The sequence below is a fragment of the Erpetoichthys calabaricus genome, chromosome 10, assembly GCF_900747795.2.
Source record: "Erpetoichthys calabaricus chromosome 10, fErpCal1.3, whole genome shotgun sequence".
Taxonomy (NCBI): Eukaryota; Metazoa; Chordata; class Cladistia; order Polypteriformes; family Polypteridae; genus Erpetoichthys; species Erpetoichthys calabaricus.
In genome coordinates, this window is record NC_041403.2 from 48,872,685 (window position 1) to 48,885,849 (window position 13,165).

The 13,165-nt window shown below is 39.0% G+C and overlaps 1 protein-coding gene across 2 annotated transcripts in view; it reads right to left on the reverse strand.

Moving 5' to 3' along the window:
• Positions 1-867: 867 nt before the first annotated feature.
• The window catches only part of ptgfr (prostaglandin F receptor (FP)), a 34,516-nt gene continuing 22,218 nt past the window's right edge, over positions 868-13,165 (reverse strand). For both annotated transcript variants that reach the window (XM_028811166.2, XM_028811165.2), the window contains exon 3: positions 868-5,754. In XM_028811166.2, the coding sequence (XP_028666999.1) occupies positions 5,437-5,754 (318 nt within the window). In that variant the 3' untranslated portion in view covers positions 868-5,436. The remainder of the gene's footprint in view (positions 5,755-13,165) is intronic.

Here is a 13,165-nt window from a genome sequence, read left to right on the forward strand (position 1 = left end):
GCCACAAAGCGGCAGCATGGGACTGGCTTGTTGCACTGTGCGATGTTGCCGTTTTTGTCTGTTTTCCCACGTATCTGTGCAGATGCTTCACAGTTTCTTCCTCCATCGTCAAGAAAGACATGCCTTGTAAGTAGTAACACACCTTTTGTTTTTATTATTTCACAGCGTGCCCTGTGTTTTTGATGAGGGGAGAGAGAAGGCTCCTTTAAGGCTTGTTTTCAGTTCATTGCTGGCATATGGCTAGTTTGCATGTACATGTTCCTTTAATGAAAAAAACTACTGTTTTATTGCAGAAAATAAAAACCCTAATTAATATAATCTGTGGTGTGCCTATTCCATAGGGCCATTCATTCCTTGTAGTAGTAATGTTTACTATTTAAAATATGTTCTTGCTTTCCTTCATCTTGTTTGGTCCCAGATTTTCTGTGCATGTTCTTACCTTCCTAAAGTTATTAGCTTTATTCTGTTCGATTTATTTTCTTCTCCTGATTAATGATTTATAACGCTGTAATGACTTCCTCAAAGTAATGTGATAAAGGAGACTATTTGTGACTAAGGGTGTTAAGTCTGATTAAGATACAGTGGATTCAATAAGTACTTATACTGTGTATCTAAAACAAATTACTAAAATCCCGTTTTCACTTTGTCATTCTGGGGTAGTGAGTGCTGCTTGATGTGGGTGAAAAAATTAATTTAAATGACGTTCGCACAAGGCTGCAACAGAGCAAAATCTGAAAAAGAGGTCTGAATACTTTCTGAATCCATTGTTGGAAGTAAGAAAAAAAGGTTTGTTCACATCAGTTTTTGTGTTTGGTGCGTATAAAAAGTAGATCACAAGCAATCAGAGACACGACAGTATGTTAAAAAAGACATTTAATTTACACTGAACAAGAATATTTAATGAGATTCAATTCATCTTTATCTTATTCAAAATCTGAAATATGGTTTTATACAGCAGATATACTCAGTAGAGCCTGAAGTACATTAATTTTCTTATTTTTTCATGCTGTACAGGCAAGCTTTACTATGCAACTTCCTGGCAAATACAAAACAATTTCAAGAAGCGTCTTGTTATGCATGACATTGTGTAAGAAGTCATTCTGATGAGTGATTCAATAAACACAACAAGAACAAGTTCAGATTCACTTTCGAACATGGCAGCCAGAGAGTATGTCATCTTTAGAAGGCTTTATTTATTTTAATCCTGTTGTTTGATAAAGATTCCTGAAGTGATGTTCAATAAGTTTACATTTTGTAATCTGTACAAGTCTGCAGACTCAAATGAGCATTTTATTACTAACCCAGTTTAGTTAATCCACAGTGTGTCAAATTGTAATAAATTCAGACATGGTACCTTGCAACTTTAAGTGAGCATACTGTGTTTTTATTATTTTGCAGTCCTCACTGTAAGTTCGGTATAATGCTGTTGTTATGCAGCTGCTTGCTGTGATGAAGTGTTACTTCTATTACATTTTGTGTCTGCATGGAAGCATGCTGTTTTTTAAATCATTTATAGTTGCAAACTTAATTAAGCTGTGCCCCTTTTCACCATGGGATTCTGCTTTATTTTTGTGAATGTTGTCTTTAAACTAATTGTATGTCACAGCAGTATTTTACATTGTGAGCTCAAAACAGTGGCTTCTTCGTGGAACATTTTAGAAGAAATTTAGCCAAAATGCACTTTGCCTTCTGTGCAGTATCCTGTAAAATGGCACACTTTAAAAAGAGTTTAAGCGTATTGTCAAATTTTGAAGAAAAAAAAAAAAAGTGTGTTTTAGAGATGGACATGTGTTGGCACCCTTCTGTTTTCTTGTGCCTTGCTAAATATTTTATCAAAGTAATCTCTTTCAGATGTACACTCCGAGGGGAAGTGCTATCAGATATGATTGCCCATTTTTAATTAAGACAAGAACAGCAGCAGCTCACCATAACGCTGAGTAATCTCATTGTTGTGACTTAACTACAAGAAATATTTATTCTGGAATTCAAAGTGATGAAAAATGAATAACATTGTCTGGACTGGCCAAAAGCAGGAATAAGCAGTTGAAATAAAAGCCACAATGCACTATACTCAATACACTATGCAGAATGAAAACTGGGGATATTGGTGGCCTGGGGACAGTGTTACAACATAAGAGTGGTCCTAGCAATGCTGTGGAGATTTCGTACATAGTGAAGTCAGTCTTGTCCTAGAGTGGAACCTTTAGCTCCTCAGCCTGGCAGCAGAAAATTAAGCAACTTTGCCAGTGGGAAAGTAGTTCTATCTTTAGTTCCGCGTCCTTTATTCCAATTACTCTGCAGTTGGGTAAACTGACGCAGCTATTGTGATTGGGAGACACATATCCAGGTCTGCTTTTTCTTTGCACCCGGTGCAGATGAAATACACTTGAAACACAGAACAGACTCGGTAAAGGTATGAGAGAGAGGTGTGTGTGTGTGTGTGACTGTGCGTTCTGCCTCAATTGGAAGTATAGTTTGGAGAATTTATGCATGTGTGAATGAGTCGGTCGTATAATCCATACGGTACCAAGAGCAACCAGGGCATGTCAGATTTATAATTAACACGTCGATGAGCGCAGCTGTTACCAGTACAATAAGTAGTTTTGGAACTTATGAGTTTTTGCATTGTTATTACATAACGTCCACTTTTACAAACTCTATCCATAATTAATATGTAACAAACATTAGTCATTACCCAAAGTCACGAAATTCTTGATTCTTCGACCCGAATATAGCAAATAACTACCAGTGTGTAATATTGCAAGGCCCAGACCGCTTTTTTTAGGACAACCAATCACGCTACGCTTCCGGGCATTCAAGGGTGGGTGTCTTTTGAACTTTTGGAGACGCAGCCCACATATCACTATAGTCAATGAGCACACCGCTTTATGTTGCCCGCACAACAACGATGTTTTTGGGTTCCCGTTATGCTCTAAAAGTGAAAAACGGGTTGAGACAATAAACAGACCGAGTTTCTTACCAGCTTACCAAACTCCAACATGCTCTGCTTTTGTTTTTTTAAGGTCTTAAATCCCTGGCTCTATAGTAAATACCCTTTGTTCCACATTTAATCTCCATTCTCACCCATAAGGCTACACAAGATCATAGAAAGTTGAAGATGGAAGCTAAACTGGGCATTTCGCAAATGTAGGGCTGCCCACTGATGACATTTACACAGGTTCTTGGTATTGTAAAACACTTTTTTAAAACACGGGCACCATGGCAGACCCACAAATAATAACACTAGCCTAATTTTGTTCCGCTTCAGTCAATTCTGTGTATGTGACAGGCGAAAGTAATATTACATTTGGTGTCAAAAGTGTCGACATTAGTTTGATTTTCAGACTTTTTTTGCACACTGGTGGAGGCCCTGCTTTCTCTTTGCTTAGGTGTGTATGAAAGAAAACCAAAGAAATGATACACTTGATCTGTCAAGAAATCTTTTGTTTTTTTAGTCTTTGATATTTAAAATAGAATGGCAATGTTCAATACAATGAAAAATCCAATGACAAATCAAGTTTTATGGTACACTGCTTTACATCCCTACATACAGTATATAAGAATTTTGGATAAAAAAATATAAACTGTTGAAAATCCTAGTAATGGAAATATATCAGTCTGGCTTACGCGTTAAGTGTTAAAATGAGCCCATTCACAGAAAAGCGTGAATTTCTTAAAGAAACAAAAATATAGCACTAATTGGCACACGCCTTTATCAAGATGACTTTCAGGATAAGAATACATGTTACTGTTTATGTTTATTTTGCAATATGAAACGCAGGCAAACTAAATGTGTTTGTTTGGGTCACACATTGAATTGTAGTGGAGATGGAACTGCCAACCTTGTGGTTTATAGTTGATGGCCATACCCATTATGTGAACTGGTCTGTGCACTTTGACACTTGGGTTTACCTCTGAAAATTGATGGTTAAGGGTGGCACAGTGGTGCAGTGGTAGCGCTGCTGCCTCGCAGTTAGGAGACCCGGGTTCGCTTCCCAGGTCCTCCCTGCGTGGAGTTTGCATGTTCTCCCCGTGTCTGCATGGGTTTCCTCCCACAGTCCAAAGACATGCAGGTTAGGTGGATTGGCGATTCTAAATTGGCCCTAGTGTGTGCTTGGTGTGTGGGTGTGTTTGAGTGTGTCCTGCGGTGGGTTGGCACCCTGCCTGGGATTGGTTCCTGCCTTGTGCCCGGTGTTGGCTGGGATTGGCTCCAGCAGACCCCCGTGACCCTGTGTTCGGATTCAGCGGGATGGAAACTGATGGTTAAGAGTCATTCCTTTTTTTTAAGATGTTTGACAAAGTTAAACTTATATAAGATTCACAAACCCACTTTAAATCTTTTCCAAGGTAACTGCAGTTGAAAGAGGACTTCAGGAGTTAGCGGGTTAATGAGGAGAGCCTGCAAATAAAAGCACACTGCTCTTTCCTTAAGATTTACGGTGATGCCTTCTCTTAAACATGTACATATAATTCTGATCATTACAACACACCTGTAGTTTCACAAAAAGCAGTAAACATTTAAGATTTTTCTTTTCTTTTTTTTTTTTTTTAAATTTCACACAGCCAGTTCTAGAATTTTTCTAACTTGGTCTAAGACCCACTGTTGTATAGACCAAGATGTTAGGAGAAAGCAATCCTCTTTTCACTTTGTTTGAATTACTGATTAATCATTTCATGAAATATACATATACAGTAACAAAAAGACACAACTAAAACTGGCCATTTAGTTGTCTTAAATATATAATGTTACATTTTACAATGACCATTTTCTTTTATTTAACAGTGACTTGCCATACATTCAGTTTGCATGGGACAGATGTGTCCTGCATGGCGGGTGGGCCAGCTGTATTCATATACTGTACAATCTCCAGCTCTTTAATTTAACTGCAGGTACAATGAACAGCAACCCATGCATTTGAAACTTTTCAGCAGAAATAAATGTAACAACTGTGCCTGGTAAAAATCAGTAGGTTTAAAATGTCTGTCCATTTTTGGTAAGCGCCCCCATCCAACTCTGTTGCCACAAGTGCTCCTTCAGTTGCTTTATACTTTAATGGAGGTTAATATGATTATTTGGCACTTACCAAGGCCTTTTTTTCCCAAAATACTCTGACATTTCATTGTGGTCACTTAAAATCAAATAACCCAGAGTGCAATTTGGATAAAGTGGTCAGCCATGAATTGTCCTTCCATTGTTTTTGATATTCCTCCCAAATCTATACCAAGTCGTACACCTGCTGTCATATCCCCCCCCAATGTGCATGCGTAATGCATTTGTAGAAAACCTGGTCTAAAAATAAACATGACAGCAGCTTATTTATTGTTTTTATAAATATTTTCCGCAATACTCAGAAAACCATCAACACCCATGGAATAAATTCCACAGCATGGATTCTATCGCTCTCTCCTTCATGATCTTCAGTATCATCTTTAATGTCAGCTAAACGGTGTCACAATTGCAGTATCCGGTGTAATGACTCTCAGTGAAGTTCCTGGCCTGAAGTCTGTCCTGCTGGAAAATGATGGTGTTTGCAGTGAGCCCTTGGCTGAATTGCAGTTCCATTTGTCAAGAGGGATGTCTTGGTATCCACAGCAGTTTCGACTGATGAAAAATATTTTCTTTAGCACAGCCTTACGAAGCAGAATGTAAACCCAGGGGTCTAAGATTTGATTCCAAGTAGCAATTCGAACAGCAAGCAGCAATGTTTCACAATTAATGTTCTTTCCTCTGCTTCCGATGATAAAAAAGCAAACCTGCAAGACAAAAAAAAAAAAATTGCTCAATTTCATAAATGTAATGTACTCAGTATTTTAGGTGCAGCAATATATGTGATGACTCATTAACTTGTTCTTTATTTTCTGTCTTGACTACTAAATCCACCCAAAAAATAGAGTAGTATTGGAAGCGTATGTTCTTAATAAAATAATTTATTACTTTTTTTACATTTTTTCCAAAACATTATCAGCTTGTATTTTTTCTCACATAACTTCATTTCCAGATCTGCAAAGTCAACCATCTAGGGAAAAAGAAAGGGCACTGGACTCCAGCAGCCATACCACCACATGCACTTCAGAGCAGGCAATCCATCTAAAGCCAAACGTGTTTAGGTCCGGCCACTACTTGGATGGCAGACCAACCAGGAAAGCCTGGGTTGCTGCTGCAAGAGGTGTTGGTGATGCCATCGCTATCCCAATGCCTCAGTGCTGTGATAGGGATACTGTGCTGTAAAACGTGGCGACATCCTTCAGATGAGATGTAAAATCTGAGGTCCTGTCTCTCTATGGTCATAAAAGATCTCTTAGCATTTTTTAGTTGTTCCCCAATTTCCTTGCTAAACTGACCATTGTGGCTATGTATATTCTGCCCCCCCTCTAATCATCTCTGGTCTCCATTTGGCTAACTACTTCTTTCAACCCTTCACCACCTAATCTTCTATAATACAGTGGTGTGAAAAACTATTTGCCCCCCTTCCTGATTTCTTATTCTTTTGCATGTTTGTCACACAAAATGTTTCTGATCATCAAACACATTTAACCATTAGTCAAATATAACACAAGTAAACACAAAATGCAGTTTTTAAATGATGGTGTTTATTATTTAGGGAGAAAAAAAATCCAAACCTACATGGCCCTGTGTGAAAAAGTAATTGCCCCCTTGTTAAAAAATAACCTAACTGTGGTGTATCACACCTGAGTTCAATTTCCGTAGCCACCCCCAGGCCTGATTACTGCCACACCTGTTTCAATCAAGAAATCACTTAAATAGGAGCTGCCTGACACAGAGAAGTAGACCAAAAGCACCTCAAAAGATAGACATCATGCCAAGATCCAAAGAAATTCAGGAACAAATGAGAACAGAAATAATTGAGATCTATCAGTCTGGTAAAGGTTATAAAGCCATTTCTAAAGCTTTGGGACTCCAGCGAACCACAGTGAGAGCCATTATCCACAAATGGCAAAAACATGGAACAGTGGTGAACCTTCCCAGGAGTGGCAGGCCGACCAAAATTACCCCAAGAGCGCAGAGATGACTCATCCGAGAGGTCACAAAAGACCCCAGGACAACGTCTAAAGAACTGCAGGCCTCACTTGCCTCAATTAAGGTCAGTGTTCACGACTCCACCATAAGAAAGAGACTGGGCAAAAAACGGCCTGCATGGCAGATTTCCAAGACGCAAACCACTGTTAAGCAAAAAGAACATTAGGGCTCGTCTCAATTTTGCTAAGAAACATCTCAATGATTGCCAAGACTTGGGAAAATACCTTGTGGACTGATGAGTCAAAAGTTGAACTTTTTGGAAGGCAAATGTCCCGTTACATCTGGCGTAAAAGGAACACAGCATTTCAGAAAAAGAACATCATACCAACAGTAAAATATGGTGGTGGTAGTGTGATGGTCTGGGGTTGTTTTGCTGCTTCAGGACCTGGAAGGCTTGCTGTGATAGATGGAACCATGAATTCTACTGTCTACCAAAAAATCCTGAAGGAGAATGTCCGGCCATCTGTTCGTCAACTCAAGCTGAAGCGATCTTGGGTGCTGCAACAGGACAATGACCCAAAACACACCAGCAAATCCACCTCTGAATGGCTGAAGAAAAACAAAATGAAGACTTTGGAGTGGCCTAGTCAAAGTCCTGACCTGAATCCAATTGAGATGCTATGGCATGACCTTAAAAAGGCGGTTCATGCTAGAAAACCCTCAAATAAAGCTGAATTACAACAATTTTGCAAAGATGAGTGGGCCAAAATTCCTCCAGAGCGCTGTAATAGACTCATTGCAAGTTATCGCAAACGCTTGATTGCAGTTATTGCTGCTAAGGGTGGCCCAACCAGTTATTAGGTTCAGGGGGCAATTACTTTTTCACACAGGGCCATGTAGTTTTGGATTTTTTTTTCTCCCTAAATAATAAAAACCACCATTTACAAACTGCATTTTGTGTTTACTTGTGCTATATTTGACTAATGGTTAAATGTGTTTGATGATCAGAAACATTTTGTGTGACAAACATGCAAAAGAATAAGAAATCAGGAAGGGGGCAAATAGTTTTTAACACCACTGTATGCTACCGTAGCTGTTTGTTTGTCTGTCCAGGATTTTAAATCACCTGTAGCTCGCAAACCGTTTGAACTATTGACCTGAAATTCGGTACACTTATGCTACGTGACCTCTACTATGCGCTTTCAGGGTGATGATTGACCTCCAAGGTTATTAATCTTTTTAATTTTTATTTTATTGTAAAATCAAATCTCAGCAGCAGGCAGCAGGATGTATTTATTCATACCGCCTTCACGGTCACTTCCCCTACCTCTTCATATCTTAAATCATTCTTGAGGCAGATTGAAGACTTAAGTGCCAGCTTAAGTGAAAAATGAAGGAAAACATACTAAGTAATTGCAACACAAAAACTGACTTAATCAGTTTTAACGCGAAAAGATGCCAATGAAAGAAGAGAAGCCGTCGCTAGGGTGGAGAAAAGAAGAGCTGCTCAGGAAGCAGCAAGCGCATCAACCTCTGAGCAAACAAATGCTAAACGTACAGAGAAAGAGGATGAAAACTAGGAATGCTCAAGTCAACTGTATTAGCCGTTACTGGTATTTAATATGTATTGACCATACTGGTGTAAAATGGCTTCCGTCACATTGTCCAGATAGGCGCTACACATTGGTGGTGGTTGAAGGGGCTCTCCATTATCTATGTAAAGCATTTTGGGTAGTTAGAAAAGTAAGAAATAAATGTAATTCATTATTATTATAATTATTCCTTTGAAATTATTCAAATTAAGCATTCATAAAAAGATAGGGTCAACAAATATAATTTAAAGCATTTTTAACTGTTTCCAAACTTTTTGTCGGCTATCCTTTTACATTTACTGTGGAAGAATATTTGTTGTCGATGGTTCAGAACCCTAATTTTTTGAAAAAATAAATCAAGTGGTTTAAAATCGCAATATCCAGAGTATTTATTTCACATTTTGTACAACTGTTTTTGAGCAGTGGAAGAAATAAAAAAATCAGCAGGAAAATACGGCATGTCCAACTGGCAATACCTCCTTCATACTTAGTTTTACTATGTTTAATTATGTCGAGAGCATAGATAGTGATTTTGTTGTTATTAAATTTAGAAAGATGAGCATAAATGTGCTATTAGCAAAATGGATCAGAAAAAGGAAAATACTTTGTCATCCTGAGCCAAATTTGTTAAAATTTAATCCATAGCCCTTTATTGTGTGGCATTAAAGCAGAGAAACAAGATACTCTGTAAAGGCATTCTTCTTATTTTGGAAAATAGTCTTATTTTAATTAATCAGTATTTACTTTAAAAGGCACATTTTGAATGAATATCATAACGAGGCATTTTTAAAACAAAACGCTTAAAAGAACTAACAGTTATTAACTGTGTATCACTTAGCACCTTCCATGGTAAACACCATAGTAGAGCAATTGAAAATTAGACAGACTTTACTTTCTTCAGTCAATTAGTCTCCATGTTATTTAACATTTTTAACAGACAGCATTTTCATAAGGCAGTTTAGAAAGTAAATATGGGAGTATGATATCTCAGTCTACGTGTGTTTTGTGGATCTGGAAAACGCATAATGCTGTGTCTCACGGCATGTGTTGTAGGAGATGCTGCAGGAATATGAGGTAACAGGGCCGCTCCTGCCTGCTGCTTGAATGCAGTGAAAGCTGAGCCTAATTACTTGCCATTTAACTCAGAGATGTCAAACTCCAGGCCTGGAGGGCCGTAGTGGCTGCAGGTTTTCATTCTGACCCTTTTCCTAATAAAGTGACCAGTTTCCACTGCTAATTAACTCCTTTTCCCTTCATTTTAGTAGCCGTTTTTAAGGATTCAGCCCTCTGAATTGATTCATTTCTTCATGAAATGACAGCTAAACAGAAATGAGACATGAAACGAGCCAACAGATGAGCAGCTAAACTGGGATTTCAAACTCCAACAAATCTATTAATGAGAAGCTGATTCTTGCTGTTAATTAAGCCCGTTATTTAATTTTGTGGCCTGTTGCTGCTCTCATTCTGCCACAGCAGACATTTCCAAAACTGTAGATTTTCTGTTCATCAAAATGTTTTGATGTCCTGAGAGATCAGCCTTACAGAGACCTTCACTTTTCTTAATTTTCAGATATTGTGTGACGGGCACAGGTGAGCTGGTCATGTGGCGGCTCGTTTTGTGTCTCATTATGGTTTGACTGCTAATTAAAAAAAAAGAGAGACAACTAAGGGGCCTGAGTCAAGTTAATTAAAACTAAAGCAAAAGAAGTTAATCAGCAGCAAAAACTGGTCACAAATGAAGAAGATGGTTAGAATGAAAACCTGCAGCCACTGCGGCCCTCCAGGCCTGGGGCCTCATGCATAACGCCGTGTGTAGAATTTGCACTATAACATGACGTAAGCACAAAAGCCAAAATGTGTTTACGCACAGAAAAATCTAGATGCAGGAATCTGTGTGTTCGCCAACTTCCACGTTCTTCTGCTACATAAATCCCGCTCAGCGTGGAAATAAATGCACGTGCACGCGCTTGCTGTCCCGCCCCAACTCCTCCCAGAATTACGCCTCTTTGAATATGCAAAGCAATATAAATAGCCCTTAAGCCCAGCGTTCTGTGAAAAGGCAATGGCAAAAGTACGAGGAAAAATAGAAGAATTTCAGCAAATACCAAATGGAGGCAAAGAAAAACGTACTATTTGTTGGTTTAAACAGTTATATAAGCAACAAAAGGAAATTGATGGAGTGGCATAGCGTGTCGGAGAAACGTGAAAGTTCAAGTTCACAAAGTCGCACAGTGCCCGAAATAAAAAAGTTGTCACATATCAAAGTCGGCGTGAAAAGGCGACTCGTAGCCCACTGTCTGAGTGTCATATGAAAGCTTATTAGGGTACAGTGAAAAAAAAGGCACACCGTGTGAAAAAGCACGAAATGTCAACTTTAATCTCGAAATTTCCACTTTAATCGCGTAGTTTATTTTGTCATTAAAGTAGAACATCATAAACTTCATCTTAAAATCATTTCATTTACTAGTTTCTCAAATCCCATCGTAACTAAAGTAGCACGTTAAATGCTTTGTTGTGTATTTGATCTTATATGTGCTCTATGTGCCTGTATCACTACGTGCTCTTCCTCCGACAGAATCCATTACGTTCGTAATATTACAGCTCTCTGAATAATCAAAATACTGAGAAGTATACGTGATATCATTTTCATGATAATATGAGTTAAAGCATGTTATTAAACATGGGAACACGGTGGCGCAGTGATTGTTCATGTCTTACAGCAAGATACTTGCTGCGCCATGCGCGACCTTCGATGAAATGCTTTATTACAGAAGTACTGTCTTTTTCAAACGTACTAACCCCCAATTCCTGTCCTTACTTTCCTTTCTCCAAATACCCAATCGCCACACAATCAGCTTTGTAATAGACGTTAAGCCATCTGTAAGCTTAGAACGCAGATTCTTCAAAACTTTTAAGGAACATCGAAATATCTTCGTAAAGTTTCATTGTTCTATCCATCTATCCTTCCAGTGTTGCGCCAGCCACAGCATGAATACAGCGCAAGGCAGGAACAATACATGAACGAAGCTCAAGCTCGCTAGTGCTGCGGCACCGTGTAGTTAAAGTTTTATCTGTATAATATAATCAACATATTTTCTGCATTTCATCTTAAAAATGATATCGTCATCATATGTAAATACTGTACGCTCTTTATAATGTGGCTCAGGTTGTGCAATATTATAACTATCATAAGTATTACCTCATGGTAACTTGCAAGTGCAAACAGTTCTACAAGAAGCACTTGATGGACTGATTGAGTGCGTGTATAGTTCTTGGGATGAAACTGTTTGTGAACCGCGAGGTCCGAACAGGAAAGGCTGTGAAGCGTTGGTCGGATGAGAGCAGTTCAAATAGCGAATGGCTGAGGCAGCGAGTGCTTGATGCTGTATACTGATAATTCTCTTTCCAATCGCTGTAGATCTGTGATTCGCACTCAGACACACTGATATAAATACAGTAATCCCTCGCTATATCGCGCTTCGCCTTTCGCGGCTTCACTCTATCGCGGATTTTATATGTAAGCATATTTAAATATCAAGGATTTTTTGCTGGTTCGCGGATTTCTGCGGACAATGGGTCTTTTAATTTCTGGTACATGCTTCCTCAGTTGGTTTGCCCAGTTGATTTCATACAAGGGACGCTATTGGCAGATGGCTGAGAAGCTACCCAACTTACTTTTCACTCTCTCTCGCGCTGACTTTCTCTGATCCTGACGTAGGGGGATTGAGCAGGGGGGCTGTTCGCACACCTAGACGATACGGATGCTCGTCTAAAAATGCTGAAAGATTATCTTCATGTTGCTCCCTTCTGTGCAGCTGCTTCGTGAAGCGACATGCTGCACGGTGCTTCGCATACTTAAAAGCACGAAGGGCACGTATTGATTTTTGATTGTTTGTTTTTATCTGTCTCTCTCTCTTTCTCTGCTCCTGATGGAGGGGGTGTGAGCTGCGCAGTGCTTCGCATACTTAAAAGCCAAACAGCCCTATTGATTTGTTTGCTTTTCTCGCTCTCTCTCTGAAATTATCTGCTCCTGACACGCACTCCTTTGAAGAGGAAGATATGTTTGCATTCTTTTAATTGTGAGACGGAACTGTCATCTCTGTCTTGTCATGGAGCACAGTTTAAACTTTAGAAAAAGAAACAAATGTTTGTTTGCAGTGTTTGAATAACGTTCCTGTCTCTCTACAACCTCCTGTGTTTCTGTGCAAATCTGTGACCCAAGCATGACAATATAAAAATAACCATATAAACATATGGTTTCTACTTCGCGGATTTTCACCTTTCGCGGGGGGTTCTGGAACGCAACCCCCGCGATGGAGAAGGGATTATTGTACTCCGAGTGGTGCAGTGAGATTAATATGGAAAAAGATGATCCGCTGTGGCAACCCCTAACGGGAGCAGCTGACAGAAGAAGGAGAAGGTGCAGTAAGAGTAACAAGGCTAAAGCAGTTATGGTATTTAGAATAGCTTGACCATTTTGTGGACCATTATATTGTTACAGGTTAATATTTATGAACGACATGCGGTTAATTTCAGTGTATTTAATAAAGCCGCCGTCGTGGATGTGGATCTAAGAAAGGGTAACCACACAGGA